General features: G+C 37.6%; 1 protein-coding gene across 1 annotated transcript in view; it reads right to left on the bottom strand.

Annotated features, from left to right (window-relative positions):
• Positions 1-1,301: 1,301 nt before the first annotated feature.
• LOC109057639 (XK-related protein 6) overlaps positions 1,302-18,020 on the bottom strand; it is a 45,405-nt gene continuing 28,686 nt past the window's right edge. Inside the window, exons 2-3 of the mRNA XM_042746260.1 lie at positions 10,016-10,212; positions 1,302-7,378 (exon numbers count right to left, since the gene is read on the bottom strand). Coding sequence (XP_042602194.1) covers positions 6,405-7,378; positions 10,016-10,212 — 1,171 coding nt within the window. The 3' untranslated portion in view covers positions 1,302-6,404. The remainder of the gene's footprint in view (positions 7,379-10,015; positions 10,213-18,020) is intronic.

Genomic DNA, 18,020 nt, shown 5'->3' on the forward strand with positions numbered 1-18,020 from the left:
GTCCTTCTGGCCTCGAACGTCTCTTCCAGTTCACTTTAGGCAAATTAAAAAAGACTTCTAAAACACTTCGACTTAGCAGGGGCGGAAAACCGGGATCCTCGGTTATACAGCCGAAATACACTTGTCCCATTGTCTGCGTTATCCAAACTTTCAAGCTGTGGCATGACAGTGTCCCAATCGATGCAGCACATGCTCTCCTGTTCAGTTGGCATCGCCTGGCACTGATTACATTTACACCACCAGCTCTCCAATGTTCTCTGTCTTTCGGAAGCTTGAGACTGTGGTTGTGTTGCAGCGGCAGCCTCTTCCATCTCTTGCAATTCAATATCTGTGTATTCAGGTTCGAATAAGTAAGGCTGGTTAAAAAAATTCAAGTCTTCATCTACGTCAAAATCTGCCGACATATTTACAAATAATGGTTTTAACTACCGCGTACTCCCGCGCGTTCACCTGCTTGTAAACAAAGTTTAGCGCTTCCGGCTATGCCAGCACTTCATCTTGTACCCTAGGTGGCGGTAATACTCCTAAGGAGTGAGCAGCCAGTAACAAGTAGTAGTAGAAGAAGACCGTCGTCAGTTTAGTTCTCGCGCATGCGTCATGGAGCTCTCGTGAACTAACGTCAGAGGCCTACAAGAGAGAAAAATGAATAGTTGAATAAAGTCGTTCTTTTGTTTGTTTTTTTCGCACGAAAAGTATTATCGTCGCTTGAGAAACGTACGGTTGAGCCACTGTAGTGGCATGGACTATTTAAACATTTTCTTCACTGACTTTCTGGACGGACAAGTTTGGGCCCCCTTAAATCAAAAAGAGGAGTATTCCAGCGCTCATATTTAATCACAAAAATATTAATTTGTGATCCGAAGATGAACGAAAGACTTACATGGTTGGATCAACACGAGGGTGAGTAATTACTGACAGAATTTTCATTTTTGGGTGAACTATCCCTTTAAATAATATAATTACAGCACTTTACCTTAATTAAAATGTCATAAACATCTAAAAATGCTTAATTTGAACATATAATGCATACTTCTCATTCAAATCTGTTCCTTCAACAACATTTGTCCTTATTTATGGATTTACTCACTTGTCTATTTTAGACAATTTATACTTCATCTGTTGTAACCACCGCCAAAGAAACATAGGTACTATTGTTAATCGAAACCCCCCTAGTCCTGAACGTGGTTAGCTACATGCATGGATATATGAATAAGTTATAAATTCTGAGTGTTTCGTAACTCAGCAAATTTTCTTTCACGGTAATTCGATTGAAGCAATTTGATGGTAAAAATGAATTAGAATAATGTAATATCTTTATTAAACAACAATTTGTTACTCTGGGAAATCTATCTCTATCATATCAGTATACATTCACATACACATCTGAACATATACATTAGTATATAACCACTTTGATCTGTCATTGGGCAAGTTCTGCATAAACATAAAGCATACAGTTTTGTATATATATGTACTCACTTTCAAATACTATACTTATTTCTCCAGTCTTCGGTGATGAACAGTCTCATATATAGATCTACAGTAAGGCTCAATGTATTCTTTTTTTGTCAGTATGATATTCCCTTTTTCACCTAAAAACCAAAGTTTACAAAATCAACCGTAGCACCATATGTTGTCAGTATTAGTAATATTTTTTCCCAAAAATAATTCTAATGAATTTTCCAGACATCAGTTTTGTTCTCAAATAATGGCAATCAAACAAAACAATTTACTTTCATTTGTATTTGACAACATCAAATAAATCTTGTTTTTTTTTTCTCAACATAAGTAATAATACAGTCAGTTATGAAAAAGAAATGTTTTACAGATAGTAGCAAATAATTTGCTTAACTTTGTGCCTTCTTTCTTTAACACCCCGTGTGAGAAATACAAAGACGATCTAACACAATCTGTTTTACAGGTAATTAACCCGTTTCCAACAGCATGGATAACAACTCTAAAATCAGCAGCAATTCATCTGACAACCATAATCATTAATAAGATCATTTTCCAACAAAATATACAGCCAGATCTACAATAACAGAAGAAATACACATAGGTTTAGGACATAGAGATGACAGGAATATACAACACAGCAATCACCTTCTATATGTTTAGCGATCCCTTTTTACCAGTAGTACTTTTAGGCCTGTATAGATGAATGTCAAAATGATGCATTTTCATCTTTTCTTCTCTTACGAGAAATCCTAGTGCAGATTCTAAATACCTAAACATATTTTTGAAAAACAAATATACATATAAATAAACTGAAATTCGGGGCTGAAGTAAAAAAGAAACATATTTGCTGCACCAATGCTTCTTTGTACAGCTTGAAACATAATAAATGGCACCATATTTCAGAGAGAGATGTTTGGCTGTAAACTGTGTTGAGGTGCTTGTTCTTCCAGAGAGGAAAGTGTCCGTGAGCTTAAAGAGGCAGGTCTTTCGGACGGTGGCCTTGCTTAGTGAGCCACAACAGGGGTCCTGCGGTCCACATTCGTGGTAGCACCTTTAGAATATGTTGATAAGCACCAGATCGAGAAACAAAAATGCACCGTTTTGTGGTTGTTTCGTCATCAGAACTTTTGGCTCTATATCAATACTGATCATTGTGGAACCACTGTACAGAACTGGATTTGATGAGCGTGTAGAGAACCCTGGAGCGATGGGTGGGACGTTGCATTGAAGTAAACATGCACATGTGTTGGAGGGGTCACCATAGGATGCATTTTGTGGGCATGCTAAGAATCCAAAGGATGTAGAAGCAGTCTGAAGATGGTTCAGCACTAGAGGCCTTTAAAAATGTGTCCAATGCCATCTCAGGTTTTAGTTAAAATATTCAATCCAGTCAGCACCATTTTTACGTACCCCACTTTTTCTATTCTTATTGGTCTACACACATTTTTTTTTTGTCTTCTTTTTTTTTTTTTTTTGCAGGCATAAATCCATTTGGCTAGACATTTTTGTTCACAAGACAAACGACAGAGAGAAAAGATTAACTTGTTGGCACTACAGCTCATTCGTTTTGCAAGACAGAGGAAGGCATAGACAGAAGTACATTAACAATCATTAAATAAATTGCTAACTTCATTGTAACTGTCATTTAGTACTCAAACAAACCAAATCTCATTCCTTTTTCGCATCCGATCATAAACAAAACCCTCGAGAATAGTCGAATGGAACCGGTCTGTGTATTTCGTCTTCAGGAAAAGTGTGGAACCCAACATTCAAGTAGATGTTAAGTATTGCCTTTAAGTTAATTTAATAAGCAGATCATTTCGTTTTGCAAAGATTTACCCGGAGAGCACTTTCTGTGTGGGTACGGGACACAATTGACTGGCTTGTTACAGTACTGAGCTGTATATGAAATATGAATGGAGATAGAGACACTGGCATTGTTGTTTGCTGCACTGGCTGCCATGGCTACACAGAAGCACCCAAAAAGACAAGGCACCACAAAGAATCAGATATTATTTAGAGACTGGTCCCACTTACCCATCCCACCCTCCACGTCTACAAATGGCGGCATGACTTTAATATCAACTAATCTGATGTGTAACTTGTTTGACTTGTAAGGCAGTAATCTAAAACGGACCAATTCGGAATTATATGCATGCTGTACAGGGTTGAATTTGTTGCAAATCCCGCCCTATATCTGATCAAACGTGGCAATGTTGATCATTACACATCATGCTAGTGGAATAATAGAAGAAAATATCACAGTGTAGTTGAAAATATCACCTGAACTGTCTTTCCTCAAATGCGTTAACAGTTACCGATTCTGTAATTGGACTATGAACGTATCATGGGATGCCAGGCAGCCGAGTCACGCAACCGTAAAAACGAGTAGTCGTCGTACACGTCATAGTGAAACAGGATTGGTGATATCCCAGCAAACAACAGTGCATCAATGTGCCAAGCACCTACAGGAGTGGAATATCGGTGACTTTTTAGGCACTGGAAGGGAACAGGGAACAGGGAACAGGAAACGGAGCTGTTTCGTTCTTTTGCTTAAACTGAAAACCTGATATTGCAAGGGTTACGGAATATTGATGTTTTGGAATAAGAATTGCATGAAATCACCTGCCCGTCCCCCGTTCCCTTTGGCCAGGTTATAAATCCAAGTTGTTGTCTTGAAACATAGTCTTTGCATCCAAATATCCTAGATAACACTCGCATGAGAGGGGTGGAGGGGTCAGAGCAGCAACCAAGGATGGAGCTGAAGAGGTAAGACCTACAAACGAAAATCACACGCATACACACACATGAATACACACACTCACTGATAGCTATTGTCTATCCTCATGTTCTTTTCCATCCCTGGCAAAACAAACCCTCCACATCGTCAACTACAACCGATCTGAAGTCTGCTTTGAAAATTTCAGCAGGCACAAATGGGGTTTGTAGCAGCCCATGCGGTGAAACTTGGCATCCCATGTTAATTTCTGCATTTATCTCGCCTGGATGCTAAACAAAGCGTCGAAACAACAAAAATGACCTCAGCCCTCACAGAGCAATTCATTCTCAGTTGAACTGATGAAATCAGGGGAAAATTACCTCAGGATTGGAGGTAAACAAGTGGCTTTTTGCAGAGGTAACCCTCAGGTTTGTGCACCGTATATAGGATACAAAAAAAAAAAAAAAAACATAAAATGGGATGTTTAATTCAATAATCTTGCACATTAGAAACCCTCATTCATTGGTTGGCACCTGGCAACCTAATAATATCTCATTATGTGCAACCTTGGCATGCATTCGATGGTGGTGTATAAGCTTAGCTAATTTCAGGCAAAAGCAACACCTTTTTCTCCAATCATTTCAAAGTACATTTTCAAAAAAATATTGCACAATTCAAATAAAGAACCTTTTTCTTTTATCAAAAATGAGTATAGTACATTTTGAATGCGAATGGTATACCATTTACACATGTAAATGTGTCAAGGTTCTTCACCTTTTAAGAAACCATTAGCCTTTTTCTGAAGAAAAGGTTTAAGTGGAGAGAAAAATGCGGTTTTGTACAGGGAATGATGGAGGAGTACTAAAGGTTAGAGTTGAGCACCACACAATGCAAATACTTCTGTTCATCATTACAATGTAAAAATGGTAACAAGCAATTATTTCTTTAAAGATCAGTTTTCTAACCCATGATTTAACCCTCAAAAATAACTTTGATGTAACCCATTTCATTAAATTTTGTTTAGTCATATTACTTAATATTTTTCCTTAAATAAAACCAATAAAATAATATGTTAATTCACATAAAGCACATTTTGTAAATTATATGACAAAATAGTAGTTTATTTTTATGTATGTGCGTGTGTGTGTTTATTTATGGAAGGACTTATTTAAGGAAATATGTCCTTTTTATTCTTTCTAGCTTTCATCAGTTGCACTCACATGTAATGTAAATGGGTTAAAATATATCAGTTGGCCATATATAAAAAAATAATAATAATCATATGCACTACCGTTTAAAAGTTTTGGGTATATATTAGACGTTAGTATACCAGTCATTACTCAAGTTTTCAGCATCAAATTATCCTTCAAAAATCATTTATAATATGATGAATTTGGTGCTCAAGAAACATTTCTTATTATTAATATTGAAATGCGCTCTCACATACTACAGATGGGTTAAAAAAATAGTGGGCCATATGTAAAGAATTCAAATATTCAACTCCCTCAGATTACAGAGCTGAAGATTATCACATCACTAGTTAGATTCAGTAGGAAAAGACATGTTAAGATAAATATTAAGGCCCTTGATGATCAAAATAGTGGTGGCAGTGTAATATGGTAGGCCGTCACCAAAATGTAACACCAATTTTTACATGACATCATTGCATTTTATTTGAAAAGTGATTGTACCTTTTTGGTGCACTTTCCCAACAATTTCAAGCCTCTTCCCCTTTATCAAAGGAGAAAAGAAGTGGGGCATCGTGTGCTTTTTTTGACAATCAAATGTGCTTTTTAGGGTCTAGCTAATATTGACTCATTTGCCATCTTTAAGATCAGTTGTCACCACAACTGTCTGGGAAAAACGTAGGCACAAAATGGTAAAAGCAAAATCAGAATGAGGATGCTAAAGACTATGTTCCTCCATCATTCCCATCATACACATGTCAGAGGCGACAGGGCCACAAACACCATCAAACATACACATTAGTCGAACATTCATGCCATAGTAACCCAAACTAGGGAATGTTGTATTTTGGACTATTTGTTCTCCAACTCTACACTGTGTTAGTCAAAATATATGTTGAATATTCTCTGTTTAGACTCTTTTAGATGCACTCTTATAGCTTCAGAGCACAGCTAAATAAAAACTCTGAAGAAAAAAGCACCAAGGGAAGTGGAGAACCAGAGAGGGCATGATAGAAGAGAAAGAGCGGCATCGCACACCTTTACAGGGAGGACTCGTACTGGAGCAGCTCGTAGAGGAGGGGTCCATCCCTGTACCTGATGCCCACCGCATTGGGGCTGATGTACTGGAGGATGTTTATGGTCCGCCGCAAACGTCGGTCCACAAAGTGAGCATCCCAGGCTGGATAGCGCTTCCTGGGCATGTCGATCTTGATGAGGGGTCCCTCGGGGGGGATGGGCCGACCCGCCGCATCGGTGGGCTCTGTGGATCTCACCTGGAACACCGGCAGACAAGTGTCTGTGGCGGCCTCCTCCGGCTCGCTGTAGTCCCCTGAAGCCATCCCCCTGGTCGGGGTGGCTTGGGAGCCCCGAGGCCCCGGAGTGGGAGCCATGGGCTCAGCCTCGGGTGGTAAGGGGAGGCCCCAGAGTAGCTCAGCACAGCAGGAACTGGCCAGCACCCTCAGCCGGGGCCCCATGGGATGCAGGACGCCGTAATAGAGGACCATGCAGGCCACTCCGGAGGCAAAGCACAGGAAAACGCCGCAGAGGGCAGATGCAGCGTAGGAGTCGGTAGTGACCGGGTCTCTGTAGGTGTACCACAGAGCAGTAAGGATGGTATTTTCCACCAGCACCAGCAAATAATAAACCACCATGCGGAATCGGGTCCTTCCCTCCTTGACGTTAAACCAGCAGAAGACATAGACCACACCTACCACCATGTTGAATAGCACCTCTTCCCACTTGGACATACAGAAGTCGGTGCCTCCGTGGATTACCCAGAAGGCCATGGCACACCAGTGCAGCACCACAAAAATGCCAAAGTAGATGTGGAAAACTGAGGCAAAGAGGGCGAAAGATAGCGCCCGAGAAGAAATGGTGAAGAAACGCCACAGAAGATGCACCAGTGCTCCCCGGTAGCTCATGCTCTTTTGGTCGTCACGGGAATCACGCAGAAGCTTGTGGTATGAGGCCAGAACCCAGGAAAGAGAGAGAAGAGATGCGACCGCCGACACACCTGGACAGAGAGACATACAATTATTCTTATTCAATATGCAAAGTGTCGTTGCTTGTTTATAGTTAGAATTAATATGAATATCTTTAAAAAATACCTGTAATGTAATTGTAATGTGAGTAAATCATAGGGTAATTAAAATTTTTGGGTGAACTATTCCTATAAGTCTTTTTACATTATAAATGGACAAGTATCAGGTCCACAATAAACACATTAAAGCGTGTTTCAAATTCCAGGTTCTAATCTGTCTGTTATTCTAACTCACTGCAATCTTTGTAAATGTTCTGTGTGTCAAAAAAGAACAAAATCACAATGCATTATACAGTTGGGCAAATAAGTATTTGATACACTGCTGATTTTTCAAGTTTTCCCACTTAATATTAAACTTAATATTTGGGACAGAAACCTTTGTTTACAATTACAGAGGTCAGACGTTTCCTGTAGTTCTTGACCAGGTTTGCACACACTGCAGCAGGGATTTTGGCCCACTCCCCCATACAGGTCTTCTCCAGATCTTACATGTTTTGGGGCTGTCACTGGGCAACAGGGAGTTTCAGCTCCCTCCATAGATTTTATATTGGGTTCAGGTCTGGAGACTGGCTAGGCCTCTCCAGGACCTTGAAATGCTTCTTGTGGAGCAACTCCTTAGTTGCCCTGGCTGTGTGTTTGGGGTCATTGTCATGCTGGAAGACCCAGCCACGACCCATCTTTAATACTCTTACTGAGGGAAGGAGGTTGATACCCAAAATCTCTCGATACATGGCCCCATCCATCCTCCCATCAATGAGGTGCAGTTGTCCTGTCCCCTTTGCAGAAAAGCACCTCCAAAGCATGATGTTTCCACCCCCATTCTTGGGATTGTACTCATCCTTCTTCTTCCTCCAAACACGGTGAGTGGAGTTTATACCAAAAAGTTCTATTTTGGTCTCATCTGACCACTTGACCTTCTCCCATGCCTCCTCTGGATCATCCAGATGGTCTTTGGTAAACTTCGGATGGGCCTGGACATGTGCTGGCTTGAGCAGGGGGACCTTGCATGCGCTGCAGGATTTTAATCCATGACAGTGTAGTGTGTAACTAATGGTAACCATTGAGACTGTGGTCCCAGCTCTCTTTAGGTCATTGACCAGGTCCTCCTGTGTAGTTCTAGGCTGATCCCTCACCTTTCTCAGGATCATTGATACTCCACGAGGTGAGATCTTGCATGGAGCCCCAGTCTGAGGGAGATTGACAGTCATCTTGAATTTCTTCCATTTTCTAATAATTGTGTCAACAGTTGTTGCCTTCTTACCAAGCTGTTTGCCTGTTGTCCTGTAGCCTTGTGCAGCCTTGTGCAGGTCTACAATTTTGTCCCTGGTGACCTTAGACAGCTTTTTGGTCTTGCTCATAGTGGAGAGGTTGGAGTCTGATTGATTGAGTGTGTGGACAGATGTCTTTTATACAGGGAACGAGTTCAAACAGGTGCAATTAATACAGGTAATGAGTGAAGGATAGGAGGGCTTCTTAAAGACAAACTGACAGGTGAGAGCCAGAATTCTTGCTGGCTGGTAGGTGATCAAACACTTATTTCATACAATAAAATGGAAATTAATTTTTAAAAATCATACAATGTGATTTTCTGGATTTTTTTAGATTCTGTCTCTCACAGTTGAGGTGTACCTACGATGAAAATTACAGATCTCTCCATTCTTTGTAAGTGGGAAAACTTGAAAAATCGGCAGTGTATCAAATACTTATTTGCCCCACTGTATATGTACTGTTATGAATAACATCAACTGTCTGCATCCAGTAATGCTAATGAAAAGCATGCTAACACATACAAACAGCAACAATCATTGTCTTATCATTTCTACAACACCTGCCTACCATTTGTTGGAGCCATTTTCCAAAACACACTTCTTTCTTCTTCTATTTATCTTTTTTCTAAGACGTTTACCATTCATTCTGCTGAGCTCAGACTTCATGTTCATAAAGGCATCTGCACTGCCGGCAGTGCTGTCACCTCAAACGTAAGAAATGGTCTTACGGCTCAGATTATCTGCTGCACAGCAGCAAAAACATGCTCCCCACAAACACACTTGATCATTTAAAGTCTCAGCTAGGGAGGGCCTTATTCTCAGATTCATCCACAACTCAGCCTTTTTTCCAGATGCACAGTATAGATTTTCCATGATGTGTCCGGTTTTCTGAAAGATTAAGATGGCTGTTGGACGTGTTGATAAATTAAAACAACACTAAGCTGTGAGATCCAGTTGGGCATATACTATTGTCACTTGAAAACCTAACCTAACTGCAAATTTTCGCCATGCATCATGTTGTTACAGAGCCCTGAGTTGCACTCATAAAAAATTAAAGGTACATTTCCAGTAGCATTCCTAATCAGGAAACAGTCAATTTGAAACAACTCTCACTACTGAAATTATTAACCTATAATTTCATTATGTTACACCACAATCACAAAATATGAACTCATGAGTAAATATATCATCAGAAAGGTATAAATTATGTCACTTTCTTCTTGCCAAGATTTCAGAGTCATCCCAGTGAAAATTACTCATTCAAAAACATTCATCGACACACATAAGCAGTAATGTTCGAAATGTCAGTGGTGTCAGTACAGAGCCTAGAGGCACTCCTTACACTGCAGCGTTTCTGCCCGGTTCTTCTGGATCATGATGCAGAGCTGGAGAACCAGCTGTGGAGCACTTTCCAGAAATGTCTCCAATAGACGGAGCATGTTGACATCGGCATACTCGTACATCATGGCCCAGTAGAAGCGTCGCTGGTTCTCCTTTTGTCTGCGGCTCTGGATTCCAAGATACATTGTTCTGATGTACCTGCAGAGGTGCAGACGCAGACGAGAAGGAAAGGAGATATAGTATAAAGCTGGAATATACAGAGAAGGAATTATACAGATTACATTTCAGATATTGAAAATAACAGTAAACAGAAAAGGGAAACAGAGAAATAGAAAACAAGGGGAGGGATCAGTTAACCAGATTGATATCACATATCCATTATGGATATACATCCTCTGTGAGATTATGACCTTATGGGATATTTGTATTCTTCATACCAGTGTTGTGGTGGGGAGGAACTAAAAGTAGCAATGGTGCTACTTTTACATTTTCTAAAAGTGTGACAGCAGCTAAGCTGTTCTCTTAGTAGTGTAGCTTTTCTTGTAACAATCTACTACACTAATAGTATAGTGCAAAAATGCACTGCTGCATTTTTTGCACACAGTTTTGTGACTGAGATAGCGAAGGCTAACCACAACTCCTATCAAACACAATCTGACACACACTGCTAGAATGTCTTGCTCTGTTTTTCTATAACGTCACTTGTCTGTGTTTGTGGCATACCAGAGTATGTGTATTATAGGTGGGCATTTTTCAATGATTCATTCTACATGTTACATCATTACAAGTACATGGCAACACATGCTTGTCATTATTAGTGAGTCATTTGAATTATTAACTCAATCGATTCACTGAGCAAAGCTGATATTTAAAAAAACTAAACAGGCAACTGTAACTAAATTATTCGTCATCTGTATCATTCACTTCACCGATTCATTCAACAACACTGATTCTGAAAAAAAGAAGGGCTCAAGAAAGCTGAAAAATGCCACCTCTGCAGGCAGCATACAGAGGTAGGAAGGCAACAAGCATCTGAATCCAATTATCATGTCACATCCTTTCTACTAAGTGTCTCTATACCATGAAAACTGAGAGAAAAAAGTAAAATGCATAGTAAAAGTGTGTTTGGTGGTCTGTTTGTCTGTCAAATGATTAACCGTGATTAATCGCATCCTCATAATATATGTGTGTGTACTGTGAATGCTTATTATGTATATATAAAGACACACACATACAGCATATATTTAAAAAAATATATTTACATGTATTTACATGTATATATTCATATTCATATAAATTATATCATATATAAATATATTTAATATATAAACGTGACACATTTTTCTTAAATATATATTATACAGGCATGTGTGTGTATATTTATATATACATAATAAATATAAACAGTACACACACATATATTATGTAAACAAAAACTTTTATTTTGGATGCAATTAATCGTTTGACAGCACTAGTGTAAATGTATGTTTTTGGCCAACTTTTTACTTTTTTTTGTAATTTAAGGGGAAAATTAGTATTGTAGTAATTACATATACACTTATTCACATTTATTACCAAAGCTCTCTCTATTTTGTTGTAGATCATTAAACCGTTATGCTCAGAAGTCTGTCTGAAATCAGTCATGCGCAATGTCTGCCTGCAAAGTCATTGCCTGATAGGCCAATGAGGTAACAAGTCAGCCGCCTAAGCTTTCATGCACAGTCATTGTCTTTGTTAGTGAGTCACTTGAATCAGTCACTCAACCGATTCATTTAACAACACGGCTTCATTCTGGAACAAAATACCACTACTGTGTGTTGCTCAGAGACACGACAGTTGATTCTGCCGTGTCTTCATTTGAAACTATTTCCACTGGTGGAGCAAAAAAAAAAACTATTCTACATAAATATTCTTTTTGCTCCCAAACATTAAATAACATGTTCATTAGGATATATTCTATGTGGTTTTGTTGTGCAATCAGTAGTGCGTGATAACTGGAAGTGGATGGTTTTTCCAGCAAACATACAGACTGCTAATCTTGTCCTATCTCTTCTTATCCTGTGTTAAAGACACCACTATATACCATCGGGGACAGTGGCCGACGGGCGCCTGTCTAGGCAGGGATGGAGACAGGGCGCGACTGTCAGCGATTGATTATCTGTGATCTTGAACTTGGATGATCTTCTAGAGCTCAACACCATGGAGTCACACTATATTTATTGGAAGGCACACATTTCTCTCTCATTTATACCTAAAGCTCAGTTATGATGCTTTCATAAGAGAAGCTGAGATACTTTAAGAGCTTATGAGCTGATAGGAGAAAATTACATTCAGCCATAATAACAGGACTGAGACTTTGAGGCCAACAGGAGGTAAATGGGACTCATGGGCCCAGTATCTGAGAAAATGAAACTGCCTCGTAAAAAAAGTGTAATGATATGACTACACCACTAGAGGGTTCACGTTACTGTTATGTAAAACAGGCTGTAAAACACTATCTGTAAAATCAGCAGACATTCAGTTACTTAAAGGTGCTTCAAGCATTTTTTCTCAATACTACACATAAAATGTCCCTACTGCCTTACAGATATCATTAAATAGCTGTCCTGAGAAAACACACTTGTCTTTGTGATAGTCTACACATACCAAATAAATACATAAATACATTTATGTGCTATATGGACCTGTATATGTAGTTAATTATTCATATTAACGAAATAATAATGTCATACATTGTTTGTTGATCTGATTATAGTAGTTTTATCCTTGTTTTTGAATTATATATTTATATATTTTGTATTCTAAATTGTTGTGTGGACTCCAAAATAACCAGCAAGCACTTAAATAAAGAACAAATATAACAAATATACAAAGTCAAAGTTATAAAATAAAGCTGCAATTGAGGAATATAAAGCTGCAGTTATAAGAAATAACACACTTTTATGTCCATTCATAACTAATTCATAACTATTTTACATTTGGTGGGGACTTGTTATGAATTCGTACAATATAATTTGCATTTAATATGATCTGCTTTCGCTCCAGTGAGGGTTAGATTTATGGGTGACCTTTCATGCATTTTCTCACAAAAAAAAAAAAAAAGTACATATTCAAACAAATTCATACAAAATTACCAACTAATAAAATAGTTACATTTTCCCATAAGATCGAGTTGGAAATAAAGCTGCATTTACAAGAAGTAAATTCAAAATTGTAAAAAAAAAAAAAAAAAAAAAAGTTAACATTGTGAGGTGTAGCAATTTAAAAGGAAAAAAAAAATAAAGCCAACCTTTGATTTTTTTCATTCTGAGGTTGCAACGGCTTCTTTAAAAAATATCATCTCATCAATCTCGTTTGAAAATATAAGCATTAAGAAATCAATCATGGGTCCAAATGACATGCATTTTTGTGCACTTCAAATCTTTGTTTCAGAGAAAGCAGTGTAACACACAGTACACAGAAAGGACTGATGGGAAACACACACATTTATCCACAAACTTCAAAGTTAGTCACAGATGCCGTCCCACCTCCTTGGCTCCAGTCCATAACAATGTTGATGAGCATAATCTCCTGCCATCTCAGCTCTATGTTTCTTTCATGTCTGCTTTTTCCATTCTGTTCACCCAATATGTTCTTCATGGTTTACTCATCCACACCGTCTGTAGAAGTGCACCCCGTCTCCCTCCTTTCTACCTCGCTCTGGAGCTGTGAAAGCGGCGTACATTACACTGAAATCTACAAAATCTAATTTCTATTGTTTCAGGTATGGATTTTCGAATGTAAAAACTCAGCAGCAGCTCCTATATCAGCATGAAAGGGGCAGCTGCTGCTTGAAGTTGCTGTGACTTCACTTCTCTGGCTGCCATAACTGTGCCATCTGCTTGAAGCTACTTATACACTGAGAGCAGCTCACCCGCTCTGTTTACACACCAACTACTGAACACTGCTACATCTGCTCTCGCGTTTAATGTACACATTAAGTACAGAACATGGCTACAGCTGCTCTACAGTCACACACAATAGTTTCACAGACGCTGTCTGCTCCTTAAAACCTAAATTGGTGTGAAACTCATTTTCATGTTCACCCCCTTACAAAAGTAGGGACCATGACAAGTTTCAGGTATTTCATGTATTGAAAGTCAACATGAACTAGCAACAACAGCTATTTACCCTACGAGCAATATAAACTAGCCTGTATATCTATTTGAGTACTGGTGAACATTTTAAACTAGCTACAAGAGCTGACTCATCTCTTTCGAAAATCATCCATGGTTTTACTACAAAAAAAAAAAAAAAAAAAAAAAAACATGGTTTCTATGGCAGCCACAAATTAACCAAGGCTTTGCTAAACTAACCATAGTTTAATCATGGTATTTGTATTGAAACTGTGGTTATAAAGATAATAATCTATACGCCAAAAATTTTTACTCCAATAAAACGGTTAAATTTCATAAGGGATGGTAAACATTAGAAACTATAGCTATCTGGCTAATTAGAAATATTATAAACTAGCCTGAATATCTATTTTACTATTTGTGAACATTATAAACTAGCTACAATAGCCGGCTCATCCTTACAAAAATTAACCACGGTTTTCCTACAAATAAAACCAAAAAAACCATGGTTACTAGTTAAACTGTAACCACAAATTAACCATGGTTTTGCGACACTAACCATGGTATTTGTAGTAAAACTAAGGTTATATAGATGGTAATTAATACACCAAAAAAATTATGAAAAATTATGGCTACTTCACTTTTACTACAATAAAACAATGGCTAATTTTTGTAAGGGACGGTAAACATTAGGAACTTTAGCTATTTGGCTTAACATTATAAACTAGCCTTAGCTATTGGGCTATTGGTGAGCATTGTAAACTAGCCACAGTTGCTATTTGGCTAATCATAAACATTATGAACTAGCTTTAGATATTTGGATATTTTTGAACATTATAAACTAGCCACAGTCCCTATTTAGCTAATGGTAAACATTACATAGTAGCCTAAAGCTATTAGTTCATTTTCATTTTTTCTTAAAGTTATATTGTATACATCTAATAAAAAATGAAATTATTCTAAAGAAAAACAGGAATACATATTAAGAAACTAAAAAAGTTTTTTTTTTATTTTGACTTTAACATCCTGTTGAGACTGTCCATCAGTTTTTCTCTAATGGTCTAGTTGTCTTGAGGACTGTATACTGTTACTATTTCTTGCACATTTGCAGGTTCTTCAGAAAATGCCAGCTTGTCTCAATGACTCTTGGGAATCGCATGCTTTTTTGAAGCAAGCATGCCTTTAGAATCGTTCACCGGAATGTGTTTTGAATGGAGCGTAATCTCTCTCTGCTGCTCGCTGCTCTCATGAAGCTAATTACAACTATAATCATCTTTGCATTCGTTGCAAAGCTTAATGGCTTCAACAGGAGCCGGTAATTATGTAAAAGTAGGAATAACGTTTGGTGGCAAACATCACTAACAACAGCAACAAAAAGACATTCTTGTGCACACCGGCATAGCACATTATGTTTCTTTGTGAAAGTTAATTCTTCAAAACAGACTGTGCTGCTACACATCTCTGCACAAAACGTTGCAAGTTTATTCTCTCTGTTTTATTTAACATTATCTGAGGATTTTATGCCTCTAAATCCCTAAAATGCTATGTCCACACTGTCAGTGTTTGTATAACAAACTGACGTTATGATGAAACTAAAGACCCACATACAGTGTTATTGAGAATGTGAAGGTAGTAAATAAAAACCCGATTGACTGACAATAACCAATGACTTTATAAGACTAAATATAATAATCTGTGATTAAACAAGATTGACTAATAAGTAAGAAAGACCAACGACTACACTACACTAGACTGATCTATGATTACACAAAACTGACCAGTAACAACCAATGCCTATAGAAGACTAACCAACATCAAATCACCACTGAAAAAGACTGACCAACAACCACCAATCAGTAAACAAGACTAGCCATTGACCAATGACTACACAAGACTGATCAACAATTTAGGACTAAACAAAACTAACCAACAATGTCCAATGAAGGCTTGTCAATAACATTCAGTGACTAAACAAGACTAACCAACAATATCTAATGACTAAACATACAAAAACTAAACAAAACTGACCAAGAGCAACCAGTTATGGGTGTCTAAAGATGAGCATTCAATAATAACAAGGTCTTACAAGACACAGTAAAACAGCAAAATAAAATAAAAAAATAAAGTACATAACTTAATGAAATGAATCTTAAATACTTGCAAAAATTGTCTACACATGAGAGAGACTGCTTGCACTTCTCTGATGACAGATGATGTGTATTTGTGAAAGGCTGTCAATTTATTGAAGAGCTTCACTCTGCTGTCATTGTATGTCTGAATGCATCATGCACAGAGCCCATTTACCACTTCACTGCATGAATCAGATTTCTGGGGACAAGTGGCAAAACTGCACATGCATCTGAAAAATGCAAAGTGAACAGGACGTTTCACCAGAGTTTCACTTGTCACAATGCCAACAGGATGAACGGTGTAACTTGCCAAGTTTTTCCCTAAACAAGAAGAGGATCTCAAACCCTGCAGCTTGCGTTTCAGCTCCATTTCACACTCAATCATTCAGTCAGCTGACTGAAGGTGACGCAAAATGTTCCAGGGAAGGAGCGTGTCCGCAGGAAAGAAAAATCACAAATGAGATCTCAATTGTTTCTACACTTAGATAACATCATGAGCAAATGAAGACTTTTCTCCTGATTCTCTGATCTACTGATAAAAAGACCTTTAGAAACCATAATATATGAAGGAGTGTGAATAAAAGTAACACTTTACAGTAAGGTTACATTTGATAACATTAGTTAACACTGTTAATAGCAAACAATAAAAAAAATACTTGTGAAGCATTTATAAATTTTAGAGTTCATTTTAACATTTACTAATATAATAAAACCAAAAGCTTAATATTATTTAATGAAGCTGAGCTAACATGAACTAACAATAAACAGTTGTATTTTTATTAACTAACATTAACAAAGATTATTTATAATGTAACGTATTGCTTATCTTAGTTGATGTTAGTTAATGCAACAATATATATATATATTATACATACATTTAAAATTTTTCTCACATATTAATGAACAACATTATTATTTAAAAGTTCTTAACAAATATCATGATTATTAATTCATAAATATGTGGTGTAAAGAGGCGAATTCAAGCCACTGTAGGTATGAACAGCATTTCTAATGTACTTAAAGGAACAGTTCACCTGAAAAATGAAAACTCAAGATGTTGAGTTTGTTTCTTCTTAGGAACAGATTTAGAGAAATTTGGCATTACATCACTTGTTCACTAATGGATCCTCTGCAGTGAATGGGTGCCGTCAGAATGAAACAGCTGATAAAAATATCCACAAGAAATAATAATAATCCACAAGAAATCGACCCCACTCCACCAATTAATTTTTTTTTAAATACGAGTCTATCCATAATATTGCTTTCTCCAGTGAAAATTTTGCCTCGTCCGAATCAGGAAAGAAATATGCACAGGTCAAGCATTTACAAGTGAAAACAGCCCAAAACGGTCCTGAACAAAAATTTTGGTGGATTTTGATGTGAAAGGACAACAGGTGATTAACGAACATTAATTGATTTACTGGAGTCATTTGGATTACTTGTAGATTATTGTGATGTTTTTATCAGCTGTTTGGACTCTCATTCTGACGGCACCCATTCACTGCAGAGGATCCACTGGTGTGCGAGTGATGTAATATTAAATTGATTTGAATCTGTTCCGATGAAGAAATAAATGTTTCTACATCTTGGATGGCCTGAGGTTTAATTTTGGGCGATTTATTCCTTTAAATTAACACAAAACACCAGTGTCACATCATTGACACATAAAGTTTACAATCACGTCAGATTTCAATAAAAACACAAATTAAAGAGAAATGTCTAAAGACAAAATTGACACACAAAAGAAACATAACTCCATTAA

This window comes from Cyprinus carpio, chromosome B20, assembly GCF_018340385.1.
Source record: "Cyprinus carpio isolate SPL01 chromosome B20, ASM1834038v1, whole genome shotgun sequence".
Lineage (NCBI taxonomy): Eukaryota > Metazoa > Chordata > Actinopteri > Cypriniformes > Cyprinidae > Cyprinus > Cyprinus carpio.